Below are 25415 nucleotides of genomic sequence, written 5' to 3' on the forward strand. Positions count from 1 at the left end.
GTCCTTGAATGTAGATAATGTCTTAAATAGGCAATGAAAATAGCTAATGTGTCTTGAGAAGGTTTGAGGGTCTTGAATATTCACTGCTTTGGACAGTAAGATTAAAACATTTTTTCGAACACTGACATATCACCATCTTCACAAGATAAGATGTTGTACTGGTTGTAGATTCGTTAGCTGTATTTGGCCTACTGACACACAGTAAAGGGGTTTCCCTCTGAGTGCTGAGATTACTATTATGACTCAGTACTTCAACAATATCATTATGATGACAATGCTTGTGACACTTAGAAGTGCTGTAACCTGAGGTTTCAGGAAGCATACCAAAATACCCTGGTTACCATGCCCTGATAAAGTGATTGATAACCCTGGTTACCGTGCCTTGATGAAGTGATTGATAACCCTCAGGTTGCCATGCCCCGATGAAGTGATTGATAACCCTCAGGTTGCCATGCCCCGATGAAGTGATTGATAACCCTCAGGTTGCCATGCCCTGATGAAGTGATTGATAACCCTCAGGTTGCCATGCCCTGATGAAGTGATTGATAACCCTCAGGTTGCCATGCCCCGATGAAGTGATTGATAACCCTCAGGTTGCCATGCCCCGATGAAGTGATTGATAACCCTCAGGTTCCCATGCCCTGATGAAGTGATTGATAACCCTCAGGTTGCCATGCCCTGATGAAGTGATTGATAACCCACAGGTTGCCATGCCCTGATGAAATGGCTGTTGAAATGATTGAAAATCCTTGTTATCTCACAGAACAATCCCTTTGTACTAAGTATATGGAAAATACAAACAAGCATGAGACAGACTATCCTGTCTATGTCATCTATGTGTCTGCACCTCTGTATTCAAGTGTGTCTGCTACAGACTCTGTAGTCTAATAAGTGTAATTTTTTCCCGATTCTCTGGGATCCTATCTTTTCACATGATTTGTTTGTTTTATATGTATATATATTAAAAGACAAATTGACAAAAATGAATATTTTTCATTTCTGAATCTAAATGTTAGCTGATGAGAATGTGAAACTTCATCAACAAATAGATATTCACAATGTTTTATTAATTGCATATAGCTGCAAGATGGCTGATGAGGCTGGAAGCACTATTCGGTCTTCAGTATCTCCTAGTGTGGGTCACTACATTTGATGTAGACAGCTCTGTAGTAGCTGCAGCAGATGGACGTGAAGAGAAGGAAGGATTAAGTGGCGACTTGTCTATTGTTAGTACTGCTGCAGCCAGTGAAGCTATGAGTCATAACCTGGCTAATTACTGAGTGTGTACTGCAGGCGGTTGGAGGCAGGGATGCTGACTGGTACTCACAGTATCTAGTAGTTAGTCCATAGCATCTGTGTACATTTATACTGTATTGTTTGGAGGGTTGCAATATAGAAATATAAAAACACTGCAAAAAATGTTCTTTCTTTTTTAAGGCTTGGGATTGTGATTGGTAACGAAAAATCAAAGATGAGGCTCTTGTTTCGGCACAGCTGTTATGGGCTGTAGTTGTCTATGGTAACTGACTGCCTCTATTGTAAAGTTCCCAGTAATTACACCTGGTGTAGATATGCCAACCATTACAATTTTAACAGAGTCATTGCATATTTTGAACCAAATTCCATGAATATGATGAAGTACAATTAATTTAAGAGTTTGGCACAAATAAATCACCATCAATTTAGGCTACTAATTAACTACACACATTGTGACATATTCAAGTAATTAATAATCAATGAATAAGCACTTGTTTAAGCTTGCGATGGACAGGTTACAGATTTTGACGAGATGATAAATATAAATGGAAAAGATGAATTATTGTCATCAAACAGTCAGTCACGCTAATAATGATTACTAATTTGTTGATATTATGACTCATTTTAAACCCCAAATGAGTACCTACAACATACCTGAGTACACCAAGTGACATCCTTGGGGAAGCTTCCTCCGACCTGAATGAAACCTGAAAGTGAAACCATCACACAAGGAGAGTTTCTAATTTTTATCAGTAGCAGGAAATTATCATCACACTGTTCCTTGTCGAACCACGTGATTGCTTTATTTGCTGTTTTACAAAGTCAGCAGTATTCCAGTTTCATTGATATCAGATCTAAGTGTTCGCTACCTCTACACATTGATCTGAGGACGTCCCATTATACAGTCAGCAATATTCCGGTCTCATTAATACCAAATCTAAGTGTTCCCAATCTCTACACATTGATCTGAGGACGTCCCATTATACAGTCAGCATATTCCGGTCTCATTAATATCAAATCTAAGTGTTCACTACCTCTACACATTGATCTGAGGACGTCCCATTCTACAGTCAGCAATATTCCGGTCTCATTAAAATGAAATCTAAATGTTCGCTACCTCTACACATTGATCTGAGGACGTCCCATTATACAGTCAGCAATATTTCGGTCTCATTAATATCAAATCTAAGTGTTCACTACCTCTACACATTGATCTGAGGACGTCCCATTATACACTGTTATACAGTCAGATATATTCCGGTCTCATTAAAATGAAATCTAAGTGTTCGCTACCTGCACACATTGATCTGAAGACATCCCATTATAGGTCATGTCAAAATGACCTTTCAATTTCATCCGACCAATCAGTGTGTCACTTACAAGATCGCCAAAGCTGAAAGTGCAAATGTGTTTTCTAATCATGCACCCTCAAAAGTGTTGAAACATGGCTTTCAAAACAACAGTCATGGACTGTATTACTGACTGTTAAAATTACTGTCTATCTTAGTTTCAATGGAATAATCAAGATAATCATTCGTAATGGAAAGGACTTTTCATAGCCCGTGGTTGTGCTGCCATACAATCTCAACCATCTGTTAGACATTCTTGTATTTTACGTTTCTTTGAACAGTTTTCAAATTGTGAATTAAGAACTATGAATGTTTTTCAAAGTGTTGTCTGGAATGGAAGTCGCCAGTTTGAAACATTTGACCATATCTTGACATTTCAAGTTATTCCTGTGTCTTCCCTGTTAGGTTATTTTATTTCATCTGAATCCATGGTGACGATGCTTGTCGTAAAAGGTGACTTACAGGATCGGGTGGTCAGACTCACTGACTTGGTTGATGCATGACATCGATCCCAATTGCGTGGATCAATGCTCATGATATCAATCACTGGATTGTCTGGTCCAAATTTGATTATTTACAGACCGCCGTCATATAGCTGGAATATTACTGAGTGCGGCGTTAAACAACAAACCAACTAACAACTGTCCGTCGGTATCACCAGTGATGAAATTGATTGGCAAGTGTGCCATGTTGTTGCATTAAATAATCAGTGCCTGACAAGTTGTGTTCCTGATGGCATGACAGCCATGAAGAAGTAGCTGCTTCTGAGGAAGTTCAAATGCTTGAATTAGTAGTGCATTCTGCATTTATTTTCAATTACTTATTTGATAAAGCAATTAGGAGGAGTTTTGTTTCTGTTTTTTCATCCATCAGATTAAACCGTGTATACGAAATGTTTAGTTTAGAACAATGTGAAAAGTGTATAAAAGTGTGTTAAAGGTTTTGAAAAAGTCTGAGAAACACGGGGGTTATCCAGGATGATTTCACTGATGGACAATTGATGAGTGCGCTATCTTGCTTGACAGTAATGAAAGAATGGTGTTATCACAGATTCTTTAGATCACGAGGGACGGTTATTTAAACAGCGTCATGACATAGCCTTTATGACATAGCTCACAAAGTGTACTTTAGCGCAGGATAAGGTACATTCATCACCTTTGATGACCCGTGAAGATCCGGGGTAGAATAGGCCTTCAGCAACCCATGCTTGCTGTAAAAGGTGACTGTGCTTGTTGTAAGAGGCGACTAACGGGATCGGGTAGTCAGGCTCGCTAACTTGATTGATGCATTTCATCATATCCCACTTGCGTAGATCGGTTCTCATGATGTCTGGATTGTCTGGTCCAGATTTGATTATTTACAGACCGCCGTCATATAGCTGGAATACTGCTGAGTGCGGTGCTAAACAACAAACAAACAACATCACCTTTGATGTTATAGCAAAGCATCTTAGAATGCACCATATAGCGCTTTATTTCCACGTCACAGAGCACATGCTCTAAGTGCAGATAGTATTTGACAGATTGGCTTAGTAGACATGGTAGAGTGCCTAATCTTTCTGTGCAAACTAGAGGATTCAGTCTTATTCTTGATCTTCATGTTCAGTGAATACAATCCTTATTATTTCAGGTTGGCAGAGTAGAAAGAGATAGCCCGCTCGTTTCTGGTCACAAGGCAGCTGTGCTGGACATATCTTGGTGTCCACACAACGATGACGTCATTGCCAGTGCATCTGAGGATTGTACAATCAAGATCTGGCAGATACCAGAGGGTGGTTTGACCAAGGCGCTGACCGAGCCAGTGGTGGACCTGGTAGCCCACCAGCGTAGGGTCAGCTGTGTGAAGTGGCACCCTACTGCACACAATGTGCTGCTTAGTGCAGGTAAGGTGTCAACACATCCGGTCTCACTTTGACCAGTGAAAAATAATATTCTTGTTTGACTGTTTTCAAAATTATTTTTTGGTTCACTTTTTTGAGGGGTGAGGAATCTATGAGAGTAGACTGGATTCTTATGTACATTGTGGCTCAGAGTATTAAGATATGGGTTATGGTGTCGACAGCAAGGTCTCCTTACAAATCTTGGGGCGGTCGGGTAGCCTTGTGGGTAAAGCGTTCGCTCGTCACGCCAAAGACCCGGGTTTCGATTCCTGACATGGGTAAAATGTGTGAAGCCCATTTCTTGTGTCCCCCACCATGATATTGTTGGAATATTGCTAAAAGCGGCATAAAACCATACTCACTCACTCACTCACTCACTCACTCACTCACTCACTCACTCACTCACTCACTCCTTTCAAATCTGAGTGCAATGACATGCTGTGTGCGAAAAGTAGAATCCAGAACAAAAAAATAAATTCTGTCAGCGACTTAAGCAATTTGCAGGAAGCCAAATATTTGAGCCTATAGCTGGGTATACTAGGCTCAGTTAAGACAGTCCATTATTTACTAAAATCTACTGAAAATGATGCCAAGAGATAATTTCGACATGTAGACAGAGGAGTGTTTGGCACAGTCTGGAAATTTGATTTGAACATATTGAATAGTAGTGCTTTTAATATTAAGGGCAGTGGCAATTGTATTGGCAGGCGGGTAAATAAGAACAAGAAATTGAATCGAACAGGCCTTACATGGCTTGATGCTAATCCTAGCTGTTTCAGTTACCTATCCATCAAATACTTTGAGCTGTGACTCTTTCAGATGCTAATATTCTGAAGATATTTAAAATAGTAAAAGTAGGCAGTTGCAGCAGATCCAATTACTGTTGGTTCTCAAGCTATTCAACAATAATGTGACTTTCAGGTTCAGACAACAAGATCTACATCTGGAATGTTGGAACTGGAGAGGTGTTAAATGAGATAGATCTTCCTGATCTGCCACTCTGTGCTTCCTTCAACTTTAATGGCAGCAAATTTGCCTGCACCTGCAAGGACAAAAAACTTCGAGTTTTCAACGCAAGAACAGGGGATTGCTTACAGGTAAATGCAACCCAATACCAGGGTAAATGCTAACTTTGAAATGCAACCCAAGATCAGGGCAGTGCTTACAGGTAAATGCAACTCAACACGTGGGCAATGCTTTGAGCTAAATGCAACACAAGATCAGAGCAATGCTTACAGGTAATTGCAACCCAAGATCAGGGCAATGCTTACAGGTAAATGCAACTCAACACGTGGGCAATGCTTTGAGCTAAATGCAACACAAGATCAGAGCAATGCTTACAGGTAATTGCAACCCAAGATCAGGGCAATACTTACAGCTTAATGCATCCCAAGATCAGGGCAATGCTTTCAGGTGAATGCAACTCAACACGTGGGCAATGCTTTGGGCTAAATGCAACACAAGACCTGGGCAATGCTAACATCTAAATGCAACCCAAGATCAGGGCAATGCTTACAGCTAAATACGACCCAAGATCAAGGCAATACTTAGAGGTCAATGCAACCCAAGATCATTGCAATACTTACAGGTCAAGGCAACCCAAGAACAGGGCAGTGTTCACAGCAAAATGAACACCTGAACAAAAAAGAAATTATTATCTCTCGATATAAAATATGTGACCAGTTCCTAAGAGAAAAGATCTTGTGTTTTGTCTGTGATTCTGATGCGTCCATGATCTTAGGTTGTTCAGTATTTTTTCTTGCGTGACATTTACAAAGTTAAAACAGGGTTTTCAGCAACAGGAAAACCTGATAAATTTTGCTTCCAGGCTGACTCCATTATTGGAGTTCAAGTAAATGAGGTTGAACTGTATCTGAGGTGTTTGTTGTAGGAAGGGGCTGGTCATGCTGGAGCCAAACCTGCACAGGTGGTGTACCTGAAGGATGGCCACATCTTCAGCACTGGCTTCTCCAGAATGAGTGAGAGACAGTATGCATTGTGGGACGAGGTAGGTGTCTCCTTCACATACATAGTACCCCATGGGGATTCCAGGTTAGAATTGGTCCCCACCAGAGGTGACATGGTTGATTGCGTGTCACCGTACCCCGATTGTAAGGAATGCCGCTCATATTATCAATCATTGGATTGTCTGGTACAGACTCAAATCTTTGCATGGAGAGCAACTTGTTAATACCACGCTGACATGAAGCATTTTACAGTGGGATTATGCTGATGTCATATGATATTGAAGCTATTGTGTTTCTGAAAAACATTTATTAGTGTCACATTATGAATGTGTGGAGCTTAGACCACGTGTTGCCCTTACATATTGGCCTAACAAATATGTCGAGGCAAGAATCTGCATCATGGTAAATAATGATGTTTATGATAGATAATTCTGTGTTTACATTTTTTTATAGAAAGACATGAGTAAGCCAAAGGAAATCAATGAGCTTGACAACAGCAATGGAGTGATGTTTCCCTTGTACGATGCAGATGTCAACATGGTTTATCTCTGTGGAAAGGTAAATATGCTTGTTATCTTTATCTTCAAAGATTCACATACATGTTGTTTTTTTGTCAAAATAAAGAACATGTGTAAAATGGATGCCACATTAACATCCCAGCAGTAGAAACTAACAGTTTTAGTCCACTAGTCCTTATAATGATAACATATAGCAAAACCTTTTAGAAGGGCAAATATTTACTATTCCTTCTGATAACTATTGGGAAGTTTGGCAAGGACTACAGGACTAGTGCCAATTTCTAACGCTGTATTCTGTGGCTAATAAATGAGAAAGAGAAGACGGTATTTGTGAGTGTTAGTGGTCACTGTTGCGATTTCTTTGAGGAGTAATGAAATTGTAAGGTCGATGAGGTAACTTAGTGGTTAGAGCGTTGGCTTCTTATGCTCTTTCTGTGAGGAGTCTTGAAGTTGTGAGGTCGATGGGGTAACTTAGTGGTTAGAGCATTGGCATCTTATGCATATTTATTTTAGGAGTCTTTAACTTGTGATGGTGATGGGGTAACTTAGTGGTTAGAACATTGGCTTCTCATCATGCTCATGCTCTTTCTTTGTGGAGTCTGGAACTTGTGAGGTTGATGGGGTAACTTAGTGGTTAGAGCATTGGCTTCTCATGCTCTTTCTTTTGTGGAGTCCTGAACTTGTGGGGCTGATGGGGTAACTTAGTGGTTAGAGCGTTGGCTTCTTTTGCGACTTCTTTGAGCGGTCTTGAACTTGTGAGGTCGATGGGGTCACTTAGATGTGAGAGCATTGGCTTCTCATGCTCTTTCTTTGTGGAGTCTTGAACTTGTGAGGCTGGTTGGGTAACTTAGTGGTTAGAACATTGGCTTCTCATGCTCTTTCTTTGTGGAGTCCTGAACTTGTGGGGCTGATGGGGTAACTTAGTGGTTAGAGCATTGGCTTCTCATGCTCTTTCTTTGTGGAGTCTTGAACTTGTGAGGTCGATGGGGTAACTTAGTGGTTAGAGCATTGACATCACTCTAAAATGTTATTCTGTCACACTGGAATAGCATAATACAATCATTGATATTGTATGCTTCCATTGCAACTGAACTGGTTAGTTGATTGTGGGAGAAATATAAATTTAAATTGTTCTGATATATATTGATTTCTTATAATAGTTTAGGGTTGGAAATTAACACAAGCCCGCTAGTCCGAGGCTAGTTAAAATTCCCTAGAGCTTTCTGATTTCCCTATGTTCCCATTGTTGTAACATTACAAGGGCATTTTATATTTACCTGGGCTCGTAAAGCGTTTGAGTTTATTTCTAACCCTGGTTTTTAATGTGGTATTCATTTCGTCATTCTGATTGATAGGTTGTTTTTTCTCAATCCCCATTTTGAAACAAACTCAAAGTAGAATGTTTTTCAGCCAACCAGATTGTAGCATTTCCTATCCATTTTGCAATTTATAATTTTAATGTTTAATCATTTGCACCAATGAACTGAAACAGCTGCATTCTGGGTTGCAAACAATTAAATCAATGAAACAAGGCATCAAATCAGCATGAAGCGTGAATTATTTTTCTCAGTGAGTCTTAATGGAAACAATTTCCCTGATGTGATTGCCCATGTGGGTAATAATCATCAATAGTTAATGGAAAGTTGTATGTTGACAGGGGGACAGTCAGATCCGGTATTTCGAGGTGACTGATGAAGAGCCTTACGTGCATTACCTGAATACATACCAGTCAAAGGAGGCCGGTAGAGGTGTTGGCTTCATGTCGAAGAGAGGACTTAATGTTAATAACTGTGAAATAGCCAGGTATATTTACTGATACAGTCTCTTGTTGTTGATGTAAACCGTCCAAAATTAAGTAATTTTTACTAATCCTTTGGATTCACTCATGCTCTTGAGACAAGTGTAAAATCACTGTGTTGACAGTAATCTTTACATCTTTGCGGTCCCATGGGGGCAAGTGCCAGTCAAGTGGTCAGATTTGCTGACTTGGATTATTCCATGTCGTCATACCACAACTTCTTGGGGCATATCTCATGAACTCTCCACTGGTTTGTCTGGCCCACGCTTTATAGTTACATGCTGCCATGATATAGCTGGAACAAACAGTTCCTTGTGTCCCTGATCATTGAGGATCTGGTGAGCTCATCATACCCTGAGGGAGTGCATCATGCTGTCAACCTCTGGTTTGTCTGGCCCAAGCTTTATAGTTACATGCTGCCATGATATAGCTTGAACAAACAGTTCCTTGTGTCCCTGATCATTGAGGATCTGGTGAGCTCATCATACCCTGAGGGAGTGCATCATGCTGTCAACCTCTGGTTTGTCTGGCCCTAGCTTGATGAGTTACATGCTGACATGATATAGCTTGAACAAACAGTTCCTTGTGTCACTGATCATTGAGGATCTGGTGAGTTCATCATACTCTAAGGGAGTGCATCATGCTGTCAACCTCTGGTTTGTCTGGCCCTAGCTTGATGAGTTCCTTGTGTCACTGATCATTGAGGATCTGGTGAGCTCATCATACCCTGAGGGAGAGCATCATGCTGTCAACCTCTGGTTTGTCTGGCCCTAGCTTGCTGAGTTCCTTGTGTCACTGATCATTGAGGATCTGGTGAGTTACAATGTTTGGTCTGATTGTGTCTCATCATACCCTGAGGGAGTGCATCATGCAGGACTAAATTGTAAAAAAACTTCATCTCTGTATATAACAAAGATCAATACTATTTTATTGTAGTATTAAATCCATTGTATTATACTCAGCATGTTGCATGTTCGAGTATTGATGTGTCTTTGTTTAATTTAAGTCACACAAACAGCTGCAACCATGAATGTTTTTTGGGTCATGTTTTCCAATAGCAGTCTGCAACTCCAACCACTAGCTCGAAACATGAGTCTAGTATTTCTTCTTGTCTTGTCCTTATTCGATAACTAAAATATACTGAAAATAATACCAAATATTAGTTTGTAGAATCAAATGTTTTAGCACTGACTGCTACAGCATCATCATCAGTCTTTCCTGCCTTTTCATAGTTTGACATATTTCCTGTAAATTTTGTGTCATTGTTTTGTTTTGTCAGGATATACAAGCTACACAACAGTGGTCTCTGCGAGGTCATACCCTTCACAGTACCAAGAAAGGTAATGTCACCAACACCATGCTGTTTTGAAAATAATTAAATTTTCGTTCATTGTAATTCCTGCATTGTGATTAGCTCAATTGGTCACGCCCACCAAGGTGTACTTTTATTACTACGGAATGTTGAGGAATAACAATATTACAGTCGAGCAATTCCCATTCTTCTCACGTGTATCATCATGCACAGGGCATTCATGAATATTCATTGTCCAAACTACCCTTTGAGACAAAAAGCCAAGAAGGAATGAAACAGCAAGTGTGCAGGCTCGCTAACATAATTTTACCCGCTTGCCTGGGTTCCACAAATTTCATGTCTTCGGGTTTCATTTCTTATGCGCTTTTTTCCAACTATGTATTCCCATTCTCAGGGAACTAATGTTTGAATCTGACGGTTTGAATCTGACCAATCATTTGAAACAGCCGCCTTCTCCTGAACATAATTGTGCCGGTTCGTTACAGTCTGACTGTTGCAGTTCTTCTCGCCTCTTGTCTTGATTGACAGGTCCCATGAACTTTGTTTTGATCCTACTCTCCGTTCATTGGCTACTGACTTTCAATAAGTAGCATGTACAATTTTTACATTGTTACGTTCAATTCCAGCTGGGGACATAAAATTTGGGTAATATGTTGAATAGCACTAGAAATTTTTTGAAACACTTACAACTGTTGTTAAACATTTCAGTTCACCCTTGTTAACCATGCATTTTTGGGGCTGAAATTGATTGTCAAGATCATTTGATTAAACTGGAAGTGCATTTAAACCTCCTTGAGGTAGGTAGGCGTGGGACTTTCGGTCTTAAAGCCGTGCTTCATCAATTATTCTTTAGACCTGTTTTCCTAAACCAGAAGTGATGTCATAATACTGGAAGTACATTTAACTTTCTTATTGCTGTAGCTAGAGGCATGTGACTTTCTGTATTAAAGGCACATCGCATATGACATCATTCAACCAGAAGTGAGAATAACTCTCTTATTGGGGTAGCTAGAAACATAAGACTTACTGTTTTAGAGTTGTCTTGGATAAGACTTGTGTTTTCGGAAACTGGAAGCGATATCATTTAACTGGAAGTGCCTATTGCTATGTTATTGAGGTAGTTTGTGGCATGGGACTTTCTGTTTTAATGTTGTACTGTAATGACAGGTATTTTCCCCAAATTGCCATGAACATGATGAAGGTGCTGCTTCTGTTTTTGCAAGAACTGTTCCAGTTAAACTTCAAAAATTGGTAATTTGCAAATGTGTTAATATCAGCAATGGTCATCTTTATTGACCTTAATGGATAATTAATACTGTTTCCTTTTGCAGTCCGAGCTGTTCCAGGATGACCTGTACCCAGACACACCATCTGACACGCCTGCTTTATCAGCAGAAGATTGGTTTGCCGGCAAAGATGCTGACCCTATAATGGTACAGTATTCCCTCAGTAACCAATAGTATTTTGATAGAGAGACTTTATGTGCACTGTGTACAATTGTAGTGAGGGAGGGGCCTGAGGGTGACAATGCACATATGTTTTGTTATTCTTCACCGGTATATTGTTCATGCTGTTCACTATTTCAATTTAATCCCTTATTCTACCATTAATTTGGAAATACTTGATTCTGATGAGGGTGATAATGCTCATCTATTTTTTTTGTTATTCCCCGATGTGCTGTTTTCTTTGTCAATTTAATCCCCAATTCTGCCATGAAGTTTGAAAGCATTTTATTCTGATGGGTCAATCTGATCGTCTCTTATTGTAATTTTGAAGACCGCCTCTGTAGCCTTGTGCATGTTGCATCTTCCTGGAAAGCGGAAGGTCAGTGATTCGATATTAAGAGATGTTAAAAGATCGATCTTGTAGTTACAATTGCCCGACATTTAGCATTAAATTGCGTTAGTGTTAGAAATTGGCACTAGTCCTGTAGTCCTTGCCAAGCTTCCCAATAGTTAAGGGACCGCCTCCGTGGTCTAGTGGTAGAGCGTCCGCCCGGAGAGCGGAAGGTCCGGTGTTCGATCCCCGACCGCGTCATACCAAGAGACGTTAAAAGATCAGATGGTAGTTGTTGTTACCCTGTCTGGCGCTCGGCATTAAGGGGCTAAAACAAGGACTGGTCGGCTCGGAGTCAGTATACTGTGTCTGAGTGGGGTATTCATGTTAAACTGCGGCATGGTATCTCAGTGAGCTAGCACTATAAATCGGCATCAGTCCGGACCAATACAAGCAACCACACAAACATGTACATGCACGTCGCTAAATAAGTGCAATAATCGCGACGCTAAACCCCATTTCACCTCACCCAATAGTTAAGGTATCATAAGGACTGGGAGACATTCGCCCTTTTTAAGGGTTTTGCTATATGTTATTATTGTAAGGACTAATGGACTGAAACTGTTAGTTTCTATCGCTGATGAAGGGGATAAAACAAGGACTGGTCGGCTTAGTCAGTATACTGTTAGAGTGGGGTCCACACCTGCGTGGATATTGCTTTAAGTACAGTATTCTTGAACTCGACCCTAAACTTCACATGAACCTCTTTTTGTTTTAACTAAGAATGTTCCCCATGGATGTTTCAGGTGTCTCTGAAGGGAGGCTTTGTTTCCACAAGAAAGGATGCCTTGAAGGTGGTGCGCAGGTCTAATGTTTTGGACAAGATGCCATCCAGAACGTCCCAGGCTCAGTCGACCAACTCGGAGGCTGCAGCAGCTGCTGTCCTCCCCCCGGTGAGTGGACCGGTCTTCCGTGTTCAGCCCTCGCGTTCCATATTAACATTCACTGTGTGTTTCAGCAGAAAGACTAATTACAAAGAGCACAGGTAGCAAATAAGGAAATGTTGAAGTCTTTGTTTAGGAAGTGGAATAAGCTCATTTAATTGTTGTTGTTTTTTAGATTTCTACCACGTCTACTCCTCCAGATGAACATGTGGTAGATACAATTTTTAAGAAAATTATGCTTTTTTCAATAAGAAGCGCTTCACAACCTTGCCTAACCAAATGCCTCACAAAATTGCCTCCAGTTTTCCTTTGCACCTACTGCAATGCTGGGCACATTTTGAACCTACTGTAGGGTAAAGATGTTAATTAAGGTAAAGTTGTTAACTATGAACTAGGGTAAAGTTGTTAACTTTGGATTAGGGTATAATAAACTAAAGAGAAATAAGTTTCAAGTTTATTCAACATTTAATTCATTTTCTTGATCAGTATTGCACGTTTTGCCAGAGTGCAGGAAAGCAGTTTTAAGAAATTTCTATGTAGTCTTTTTTTTGTAATGCTTCTACTGAAGGTAGTTCAAAATAGTGTCATTATTGATAGATAATTGTTAATGTAATGGATTCCATGAATAATATGGTTAATAACACTTCCTGTCCTCATGATCCTATCTGTATCAAATTGTAATCTTTATTATGTCACCTTTAATAACAACCCACTCCTTGTTTACTCATGTTGAGATAGATAATACTTCCAGTAACAATGCTGGTTTAGCGATGTAGCGACAGCTCAAGTTCGTCATCATAGATGACTTAATGAAGATTTATCCAACAATATACGTATTGGATTAAGACATGAACATTGTATGACAAGGTAAGTAATACTCGCAAGGGTCTTGAATAGGGCACAGTAAATGTCGGTATTAACAGGACTGAGAAATGTGTACTTTTTCAGGATGTCAGTCTCATTAAAATCAGATCTTGATACTTGCTGCTGCTACACATTGATCTAAAGGACACCCCATTACAGGTCACGTCAGAATGACCCTACATCCAACCAATCAGAGCATAACTTACGAGATCGAGAAAGTGAAAGTCTGAATGTATTTTCTAGCAATGCAACCTCGAAAAGAATTCCATCAAAATCTAATGCTTCAATTGGGTAAACATTTATAACAAAAGACACTTTCCACAAACGCTGGTAAGTACTGCCATACAATCTCAGACATCTATTAGACATACCTGAATTTTCTTTTGCTCAGTTTTTCAATTTGAATGGAGAACTTTGTCAAAATATTTTTCAAGGCGTAGTCTTAAATGGACCGAAAGTTTGAAACTAGTGTCATAAAGCTCCAGAGAACTTCTTTCTGATTGGCTAATGTCGACTGCCTGTTAGTCGTTTCATTGGTTGGTCAAAGTTCGCGAAAGATAGTTCTGGCGTGGCCTTAATGGAATGTCCTGAAATATTTGTGTAGCAGTGTGAGCACTAAGATCTGATGTCAATAAGATTGATGTAATACACCAACTATTAACACAGAGAGATATATGAAGCAGCATTCATCACGTTAGCATGGTTCGAGGCCAGGTTTCACTGATAAGTTCCAATTTTCTGGTGATTTTTATGGATGTTTTCCTCAACCAGGAGGGAGAAATGTGCATGCTCATTGAATTAAAATGTTTTATTCACCAACTAAGGGATTGTGGTGTCCTTTTTGCCAACCCTTTAACCCTCACAAGTATTTAAACCTTCACCGATCTAACCTCCCGTGATTATGTATATTCCCAGCAGCATATATACCAGTATACAATGTACACAATATGTTATGTATCTTTAACTGTGTGATTATTTTTCAGTGTGAAATGGATATTGTGTTGTATATTTTTTTACGTGATTGCATTATCTGAATGCATTTTTGTTTACTTTATTACAAGTTCAGTGAATTCATTTTGAATTTGAGAAGGTAATATCAAAACCGAATCTAAAGATCACAAGACATTTCCCAGGGCGTAGATGATTCTTCGTGTGGGAATATTGGTTTCGCTTTGGTGATTATGGTTGTTTATTTTTTGTGCATGTGTTTATTATGTTTCTATCTCTGAACAGGGATTTGACCCCCAAGGCATTCTGGATGATATGCGCAAACTCAAACTGATAGTGAAAGCTCATGAACGACGAATAAAAACGCTAGAGGAGAAACTGTCCCAATATGAAGTTAATACGTCGGAAGAGGATGAAGGAAAAGCTTAATGTATTTCGGTCTCAGCCTCTCACTTTGTCATGCTAGTTCAGTTTCATGGCTTTCTTTTGTGTTACTCGTTTGTTGAATGTGCATGGCTGTATTGTTGCCTAACTTGTCATTAATCCTACTCAACCGGGGATGGTGTTCTGGGCTAACTGAACTGAAGGTTCATGTCAGCTTGTGAGATGGTGTGTTGTCTGTTGTCTGTCCTAAATGTCAATATGATCTCTGAATCTACTGGGAGCACATGGCCCAGTCGTCTAAGTTGCTGCATTTTCATATGCAGAGTTAAGTCCAGGTAGACACAATTATATGGATAACAACTTTAATACTGTAAAAAGGGGCATTTCGGTATAGATCCTTATTCCGTTGTCAAACAAGACTGAATGAGGGACAATGTACAGAATATATATATTTATAGTAGGTTCTGTACTATGTCCCTCATTCAGTCTTATTTGACAATGGTATAAGGATCTATACCGAAATGTCACTTTTTACAGTATTAAAGAAGTTGTTATCCATAAGATCGTGTCTTCCTTGTCATCCGTCAACTTCTAAGTGATGCCTATCAAACAATTTAGAGTTAAGTCCCTTCTGCACACTTGGACCCTTTTATTGTGGGTTTGAATACCATTTCGCACAGATTCTGTTTCTAGGTTTGTCAGTGCCATAAATGTGCTCATGGTTTCACCAAAGTGGTAAGCGTCTGAGACTTATATTACTTTGGACTTTCCTCCTACATTTAGCAGACATACAACTTGGCTGTTATGGAAGCCATGTTGATAATATAATTTTGTTTATCTTTCATCAGAATTTCATCAAGTAGATGTTCAAGGGACCAATCATCTTAGCTATAATTATGTACTATCAAGTTTTCTATGTAACGTGTCTGAAGAGGCTCTGAAGAGCCTGAAGAGGCTCTGAACGTGGGTAGAAAATCTGACTTTAGTGATTCTATTAATCAGGAATGTATTATGATATGTACAGAACTTAGCAAGGGCTGACCAGAGATGTCTAGTTGACTATTGTTTCTACATAATGTGACGAGATTCAGGACTTATAAGAACAACAAACTTAGAATAACATTTAGAGAAACGGTTAGCTATAGTTTATCGTGTTTATTGTTGTAAAATGGTAAAGGAATTATAAACCTGTAGTAATGCTGTCTATACTTCTAAAAGTAAATTACTTCCATGAGGGATAATAAAGTAAGGTCATCAATAACCTTTTGTCTACGGTTCATTAAAAGAATAGAAACGATGTTCAATTTAAGCTTTCTTTCTTATTTGTTATTCTTTATGTAGAGTAAGTTATGAAATACAAAAACTTAAAACCTGTAATGATATGTAACTCCTCAGTAAGAGCACAATATTAAAGAACCCTTGTTTTATTCTTGTTTGACATACGTTTACAGCGATAGAAAATGGCACAGGTCCTATAGTCCATGCCAAACTGCCCAAGTTTTAAGCTTTCATGGGGCTAGTAGAAATGTGCCATTTTTAAGGTTTTGTTGCCATATGTTATCATTATGAGGACTAGTTGATTAAAAATGTTAGTTTCTATTGCTGCATTTATAGCAAAGCTCTAGTTCATTAACAAACTATGATAATATTCAATGACAGATTTCAGGATTCATTCCCTGATTAGAAACTGAATCCAAGCAGTCGTTGCTTGAAACCACAACACAACCCTATGTAATCATAGATGATGAAAGAACATAGTGTATACAAACCTGTGAAGTGATGATGATGCAATCTTTGATGAAATTAATGTATTGGGACAACTAGAGTCAAGTCTCGTTAATCCGACATGGTTGGTTGCAAATGATTATGTCGGATTAACAAGTATGTCAGTTAAACGAAATTAGGTAGTATCAACGTTCGTGATCGAAAATCAGACAACTACACGATAGAAAACGATTCAAACATGTAATAAATAAGAGGAAAAAGGCAATATTCATTTTGTAATGTTACATTGTTAGTGGAATATGTTTTCTAATCATGCAACCTCTAAAGTTTAACACTATGTATGACTGATTCAAAATACTTTTTAAAGCACAGTCTGGAATGGAAGTCGCCAATTTGAAACAAGTGCCGCCATGCTTAAGAAAGCTGCTTTCTTAGTGGCTAATGTTGACTTCCTGTCAGTAATTTCATTAGTCGGTCAAAGTTCGGGAAAGGTCGTTCTGACGTGACCTGTAATGGGATATCCTCACCAGTAGCGAAAACCTGCATCCGATTTTATGAGTTGGAGGTAATCTAGGCATGTGAATAATCCTGTTTTCTTTATTTAAAGCAGTAATTGTTTATTGTTAAGCAAGTTTATCTCTGCAGCCATTGTAATATGCAGCTACCAGCCGACTCGTCTTGCATCAAAAAACAGGGCTGTGTACTCGCAGGCAGATGACCACGGAGTACGCTGATCACTGTGTCGGATTAATGAGACAGATAAATGAGTGATTTTGGTAATTCCTTGCAAATTAGGTGTGTCGGAGTCGGATTAACGAGACTTGACTGTACCTAACTCAGCACTATATTTCAGCGCTTATTCTGATACCACTTTGTTGTTGAAAGTCTGTATATATCAAGTGAGCTACAGAGACCCCAGCCACTGAAGGCACTTACATCCAGTGTAGGGGAGAAAACTGCTGCTTCGTAATTCTCAAGCAGGCTTCTTCTAAGCTGCGCCTCTATGAAGACTTTTCTCGTGAGATTTTTTTCGCTTTCATATTTCTATCAATCTCCTGGATTAGTGTTGTAGAAGAACTGGGAAGTCAGTCAGTCAGTCAGACAGTCAGACAGTTTAGGCATACCAGGAACTGAAACAGTTGTTAGTTATCTGCTGAAGTCTGTCCCTTTTGTTGGCTTTACTATCACGGTATTTGCAGAGTCAGTAAATGAATTTGAAAGCATTATTTCTCCTTAATCCTTATTTCTACTTTAAGTTTCGCATTAAATTTTCCTTTGATTTTTTAGCCTTAGTCTTTGAACTTAAGAAATTCTGTTTGCTTTCATCATATCCGTTTGTTTGATTTCATGCTTTGTCTGTTTGTTCCTGGGTATGTTTGAATTCTGCATGTTTGCGTTTGTCTGCTGCTTAGTTGGTTCTGCTCTGCTTGAAGGACAATAAACAGGGACTGCTGTCCATAACGTCATCATGTCGGTTGATGGTTCCCTGCTCCTGTAGGCAGACAGCATGGTGTTGGGATGTTATACCCTCATGAAACAGTTGGTCCTCCAATGCTGCATGTAATGCTCTCTAAATGTAAGGGGAAAAACAAAATGAAGTATTTGGATAATTTCATGACTGACATGTTCATTGACTTCCTTAGTGCATGAGAAGTGGTTCTGTTTCTGGATAGACTGTGATCTTTGTGATCTCTGTCACTACTGGATGCACCTGTGTCCACTGCACATCTTTTCATGCAGTGATTCCAACTCTTGCTGCAGTGTCGTCATCGTACGTTTTCCTTTGTACACCTCTTCCTTCGTAATTTGATGGTTGAATTTTGTTCCTTTGCACTTCCAACACAGTACCGATGAAGAAGGCGGTGGATGGTGGCACTTTGAGTTTGCTGAAATGTTATCCGGATGTTCTTACATTTGTATAAAATGCCTAGTTTCCTAACATTATTTTACACATCTTCAAATAGTAAGTGTAGATGATTCTCAATATGGATTATTATTGGTTATGATCTGGTGGGGTCTTACGTCATTATTAGACAAAGACATGGCAGATTCTGTTCAGAACTATCATTCTTGAGCAGTGAAAGTCAGGAAACTATTATGAACATCAACAGTTTGTCTAAATGTCATCTTTATAAATATCCCTAGATATTGTTAAACAGGTATTTGAAGTTAGCCATTGATTTGGTGCATGTGTCTGTGGGATATGATAAGTCAGTAAAGCCTTATATGACAACAGGGGTAGTGAAATATATACAGGATATATATGTTGGACAAGTCAAAGCGTTACTTCATTTCACATATAGATCTTGTGACAACAGTAGGCATAGGCAGAGTTTATGGCAGTTTAAAAAGAAATTGTGTTTCCAGTGAAGGTTGACATAGTGTTGTATTTTGTTCCTGGCCACAGTTCGGTTGATTTTTTGCAAGGCTAGTCGGATGACATGAGGGCAGCTGACCCTGTTGCAAACTCACCTGTTACTATGGCAACTCATCAGGACACATTCACTCCAAGACGAGCGGCATGCCATTCCTGAGACGTGACACCATAGTAGACACAATATCCTGCACTGGTTCTTCGATAAAGGAAGACAGATTTCCACCATCGTTGAACCAACTACTCACCACTACAAGTCAATGGCTAAAACATCGCAATAGATTCACCCTAAACTACACTACATGTAGTTTGTTTTCAGAATGAGTGTTGGTCACCCAATGTGATGCTTTATATTGATCACTGTTAATTTTAATTAGCTGAGTGTATCTAATGAGTTAAATAGAACTGTGGGAAACTGTCTTGTGTTTCGTGATGTCAATTAAAATACTTCCGTTTGAAAATGTAATGAAGTATATAATAGTGTAGAACTGATACAATATTGTTTATTGAAATATTAATGCTGGCATGATATGATTTCGAGTTGAATTACTCATCACATTGTTTTAAATAGTCATGACATTCAACTGTTTGTTACTCATAGAAGCTACAAAAGGGTTTTTCCTATATCACATTGTGGCATGTTTATATATTTTTGTTGAGTCTTGCATGAACATATGTTAAAAAGGAAGCCTTTGTTGTGGAAGTTTGCATGTCACGAAGATGAAAATTTACTTTTTAATTTTAATTATAAGTTTATAAATGAAACATGATTTATGGATTATTTTTTACCGTTTGTGAATCATAAAGTTCAGACAAACGTAATTATCTTTTTTAAACTTTATTATTATTTATTCCTTTTTCCATTTTTGTACACATCCAAAAGAAATGTGATGTGTATTTGATATAAATACAAGACTTTGAGCAATGATGAGTCTCTTGTTTCTGGTAATTCTTTATAGTTTTAGTTATGCTCCATAGAGTTGAAGTTTTTGTTGTTTATTTACTTCAGTAGATATTTAATTCATTCTTTTGTATTACTAATGTAAATGTATGGTAAAGGCAAACACATGCTTAGCATGCTAAGTCTGGCTGGTAATGCTTGGTTTGGGGTCATACTTACTTCATTAAATAGTTGCTACAAGTCTCTCTGTTAAATGTTTACAAGGAAAATCAAGTCGTCATCATACACCACATACGCAGACAGTAATAAGCATCACCTTCCTTAAATAAAAACTCTTAAAAATACAGATCATAAATGGGTATAATAATTATTTTTATCTTATTTTTAATCATCATTCTAAATCTTGTTGCAGAGTCTGCCTGAAGGATTTGACCCCAAGGAAGTAATGGAAGAATTAAAGAAGCTGAAAGCAACTGTCAAGAGTCAGGAGAAGCTAATTTGTGGTCTTGAAAAACGGGTTGCCACGCTGGAGACGCAGACAAGTGAGGAGGAGGTCAAGGATGATTAACTAGCAGCAGCATCAGCAGCAGCATAACACAGCTTCTTCCATTACTGGCCACGAGGACACTCACTTCAACTGGTGGATGTACTCTAAACATGGACACGAGCATTAACTTCTTTTCAAACTCTTTACACATTTCTGTGTATATTTGACAACATGTTTGACCTTTTGTCATGTTGAGGTAAATTGTTGATTGAAATTAAAATGTAAATGAATATGTTGCAAGTCTGAGACATGCTTCGTCTCCTACTTTCCGAACAACTCTATACATATGTTCGTATAATTGTTTGAGATTCTATGACATTTTTGACTAGTTGTCATGTTTATGAACTCATTTGTTAATTGGAATTTGAAAGATGAAATGAATATGGTTTAGTCTCTTCATGTTTAGGTGAAAAATCCAGTTGCTTCTCGAGATCCTTCATTGCCTATTTTATCATATATTGACCAATGGTCAATCTTTTCCATTAACCTGTACTCTATAGTGGACACACAGTGTTTAAATATGGACTGATTAGGTCTGCAAATGTACCAACTGCCACTGCTTACTCTTTCCATTGGAGAAACACAACCAGACACGTGCTGGATCACTACCAGGGGAGGTAACTCTGTATATAGCCATTGATTATCTCCCTTGTTATTTTGAGCTGCAAACTAAAAAAGATATTTTTGTCATATTAAAATATTTTTTAACGATTAATCCTGAAACTTCAAATATTATTTTTAAGTGGAGGTTTTGGGGTTAGACCCAAATTAAAGTTATCGTTTGATTTTGTTTTGAACAGAACTCCGGTGCCTCAAACATGTCCGTCAGCAACCTGCAATATTTGCTGCAAACTGACTGTATGTTTGATTCAGCAACCCGTGTTTTGTCTTTCGATTTCACTTTTATCTTGACAGTCCTAGGCAGTGCTGTTCGCGGTCAAGTCAGCCTCACATGCTAGATATACAAGGTGCATGTTTATAGTTTGTGTGAGATATAACCTGTATGTTGTACTCTGGTATACCAAAATCAAATAGAGATATCATCCTTAGATTTCATCTATCACTACACACCCCAGTGGGAAACAGATGTGCAAGACCACGAAGAACAGTGATCAATTTATGACCTAACAATGCTTCTATTGAGGTCATGGTTAATTTAGGTAGACAAAAAACATGCAAAAAAAGTGTCTATTTTGGTATATGGGAAAAGTAATGGAAATCTTTTTGAAGTGTAATTTAGATAATAAATTTTATATTTCATATAGAATTTTTGTGCAAGTATGGTCTGATTAATTGGATCCTGTTAAAAGAACTGACAGCACATATTCAATACCTTCCAAAAAGGTTTGTTTTGTTTGTCTTTTTTATTTATATTGAGTTTTAGTGATACAACGTGAGTTTGATCATTCCTGTAGCAGCCTGACTGCATGTGTAGCTGTGTTGCCACATTTGAGAAGGTCACCGTTCATAATATCTACTACCCAGTTGTGTGTATGGCAGCATATTTGACAGAGATGTACCACACGACAGTGTCATTGTCTATGCAAGTGGGTAACATGATGCTTCTCTGCTACTTCTCAGTTCTCGATACCAAGTTGCCAGTCTGCATATGTTATTAATGCTCTGTTTTTGTTTTTCCTTTGTTCTTGCACATTGTATCATTTTCACTTGTTTATTCACTATGATTTTATGACTACTTCACTCAGATTTTGTTTCCAAGTGCCTTTCATCATTAGTGCTAATCGCACCCAGAACAATGTCAGATTGCCACTAAATGAATCTTTCATGATTGTAAATATCTACCCTCATTCAAATACTTCCGTGAGGATTAATGTAATTTTGTGACAATTATTGATAGTCAAAAAGATCAAGCACCTTTCACTATGATTCAGCCATTGTTTATCATATACACTTATTTATAACACCGTGTATTTTCTATTAACACCTTTTCTCAAGTTAGTCACTATTGGTAGTTTTCAGCAGTTTCACTAACACCCTGATCCTATCCCAGTTAAATGAAATCCTTTTTAAGGCAAGCATTGGTTATACTATAGTTGATAGCTGCATGTGGTTTTTAGTTGGAACACAGTTTTACTGATATTTCAGGGATTTAGCTAGACCTGCTTAGAGGCTGATGTTCGGCCCAAGGTCTGCAGCAAATTTCAGTAAAAGTTCTCAAATTGGATTTACAAGATGTCCCAATTCATGTTATGGCTTTGCAGAAGTGACTTGTATTTCTCTGACCAATTTGATCAAAATATATCTTTTCCAAAAAATATAATTGCCTGCCAAGGACAATCAGTTTGGAATGATGGCTAAATCCCTGTTCTTCAACCTAAAGGAACTACTCCAAATCAATGCTACAGATAAGATTATCTTAAAATACAGTATGATCCCTTCTACTTCTTGTCTGAATGCCAATATGTCCATTTTTGACGTTGTCGTGGGGATCAGTGTATATACCATAGGGGATAGCTATTTTGGAAAACTCAATGCCAACCATCCTTTTACTTCCTATGTGCCACAGTGTTAACAGTAACATGTCGCTTATCGTTTTGTCCTGCTTTGTTTTCATGCATAGGCATGTTATTTGAATGCATATGAGACAGATAATACCTCAGCACGTCAGGACCGGTTGCCTGTTTAATGTGTTCATGTATGCCTTTTTGCTTAGTATTCTTGCCTTGTATGAGGTTTGTACCATAACGCTTAGATATGCTTACCAAACATTGCTGAGACTGATAAAAGCTAGAAAATCTGAAAATTTGTAAGTAGACAGTTCATGGAGATTTTAATTCAGTGCATTTCATATTTAATTAAACTTAAATGACTCATTTTCCTCATTTTAAAACTTGTTGTTTTGTATTAATTTAATTAGAAAGAAATACTCAAAAGAAACTTGTGATGACTTGAGATTAATCCTTTGATTGTTGGGTTAACACTGTTCAACAATAATCGTTTAATTAACTCTGTTCAAACGATCATTCCATGGAAAATCAACAAAATGATTACTTGTTTCTTTGTGAAAGGATATTTACATTGTTTGGTGGTTAGAATTCCTATAAGTAGTAGGTCTCCATGATACATGACAGTTCAGTCTTTCAACTGGTTGCAATGAAATCTGTCAGAAGGATGTCATGTGATAATTGTAATAGGGCAGCAGGTGTTGTGTCTTAGGTTGAAACAGTGTGCTGCTGTAGGTGACGTGGATGTGTGGAGCTTGGACCAGGGAGTGTGGACATGGTCAGTGTGGAAGTGGACGCTCATATGAAGTGATCTCTTATCATGCTACAGATGCATGTTTTTGCTAATGTTTAATTTGCTTCTTAGCAGTTTATTTTGCAGCATGCCCATTGTTAATGTAAGGTCTCATTGGGAATGGATTGACAGGTTTTTCATTTTCCATTTAGCCAAGGTAAAAAAGTGAAGCACAGATCCGTTTTAAAATTTCAAATAATGAAACACATTGGGTTTTTAAAATATTTTTTTTTTATTTAATAAATGTTTTTTGGATTGAAAGTAAAAGTAATTCTATATTTTGACTTCTTACATTTCTTGAAATCTGGGTAAATATTCTGGAAATTATCTCTCAAATGAGGCCAAACAGAAGTGCACCTGGTATTAAGTGCTTGAGTAAGAGTTTCTGAGACAGGCAATTAGCATTGAACAGAGAGTGAAAGGTTCTGGTATGAACATAGTGGAACGTTGCGTTCCAGAATGTCATCATGTCATCTTCTCATGTAACATTGCTATCCCACAGGGAACAAACAAGCCACAATTGAATGTTTACACTATTTTCCAGGATTGGAGTTTAATGGAGCAGCGAACTGTGTCACTATTTGTCATGGCTTTTTGCATTATCCATGTCTTGTGATCACAAACATGTTCATGTAACATTAGACTTTATTGTCAAAGTCGTCGATCATCACAGCCACATGTTTCCTGGTGCTCATATTCTGTTTTCACAAGAAGTATTTGTAAGAAAAAGAATAAAATCGAGGTAATCACTAATAACTTAAGTTCTGGTAAATAAAATTTACAGGAATTGGTTGTCATGTCACATGTGATGGTAAGGTACTCAGCCTTAAAAACCCTTTGACAATGTTCCTGAAAACTCACCAACAATAGACAGCCAAGTGCAATTTTCTGTGAATGGTATACATGTTGCCACTTTGGTTTGAAAAAATGCTATTGAGAGCATACTTTTTTGGAAAGAAGGGAATCATTCAGAATTATTACTGATGTATTTTATCCATGGAAACCCTGTCATTAAATTTGTTTATTTCAGTGTTATTTTCTCCTACAAGGCAAACGATAAAATGAAGTGTAAACCATTGTTTGGATTTTTTTGTTAAGTAGTGCTTGATGTACATGTTCATGTACTTCTGTGTTGAACATGTGCAATCAGATTACAGTGTATCATTAGACAATATCCCCAGATGAGAATTGATGTTAACTAACTTTGCTTGTTGGCATAGATATCTTAGACTGCGCCTTTGCTGCATAAATGTAAGGACAAATGTACAGCTGCTTGTCCACGTTACTTGACGAATACTCTGCCGCTATTTTATTTCTAATGATGTAAATTTTCATGATCACAAGTATGGCAATAAACTGCTGTAGATTTCCATCTTAATCCGTTCTGCTCAGATTATTTTGATATCAATAAATATACTGTTTATGATGATGTGCTGCTTCTGTGTGTCCGAGATGGGGTAGCAGCCTAGTACACATCACAGTTGTAGCAGCCTAGTACACATCACAGTTGTAGCAGCCTAGTACACATCACAGTTGTAGCAGCCTAGTACACATCACAGTTGTAGCAGCCTTGTTCACATTACAGTTGTAGTGGACTGGTACACATCACAGTTG

At 38.2% G+C, this 25415-nt stretch overlaps 1 protein-coding gene across 4 annotated transcripts in view; it reads left to right on the top strand.

Moving 5' to 3' along the window:
• LOC124135169 (coronin-1C-like) overlaps positions 1–25179 on the top strand; it is a 35667-nt gene extending 10488 nt beyond the window's left edge. The window contains exons 3-13 of one of the 4 annotated variants that reach the window (XM_046500395.2): positions 4236–4488; positions 5407–5582; positions 6377–6493; positions 6906–7010; positions 8628–8773; positions 10048–10108; positions 11412–11513; positions 12663–12809; positions 12976–13011; positions 14898–15042; positions 20409–25179. In XM_046500395.2, coding sequence (XP_046356351.1) covers positions 4236–4488; positions 5407–5582; positions 6377–6493; positions 6906–7010; positions 8628–8773; positions 10048–10108; positions 11412–11513; positions 12663–12809; positions 12976–13011; positions 14898–15041 — 1287 coding nt within the window. In that variant the 3' untranslated portion in view covers position 15042; positions 20409–25179. The remainder of the gene's footprint in view (positions 1–4235; positions 4489–5406; positions 5583–6376; positions 6494–6905; positions 7011–8627; positions 8774–10047; positions 10109–11411; positions 11514–12662; positions 12810–12975; positions 13012–14897; positions 15043–20408) is intronic. The other 3 variants (XM_046500397.2, XM_046500394.2, XM_046500396.2) reach the window with 3 other exon arrangements.
• Positions 25180–25415: the final 236 nt, after the last annotated feature.

The sequence above is a fragment of the Haliotis rufescens genome, unplaced genomic scaffold (genome assembly GCF_023055435.1).
Source record: "Haliotis rufescens isolate VD_foot unplaced genomic scaffold, xgHalRufe1.0.p SCAF_15, whole genome shotgun sequence".
Classification (NCBI taxonomy): domain Eukaryota; kingdom Metazoa; phylum Mollusca; class Gastropoda; order Lepetellida; family Haliotidae; genus Haliotis; species Haliotis rufescens.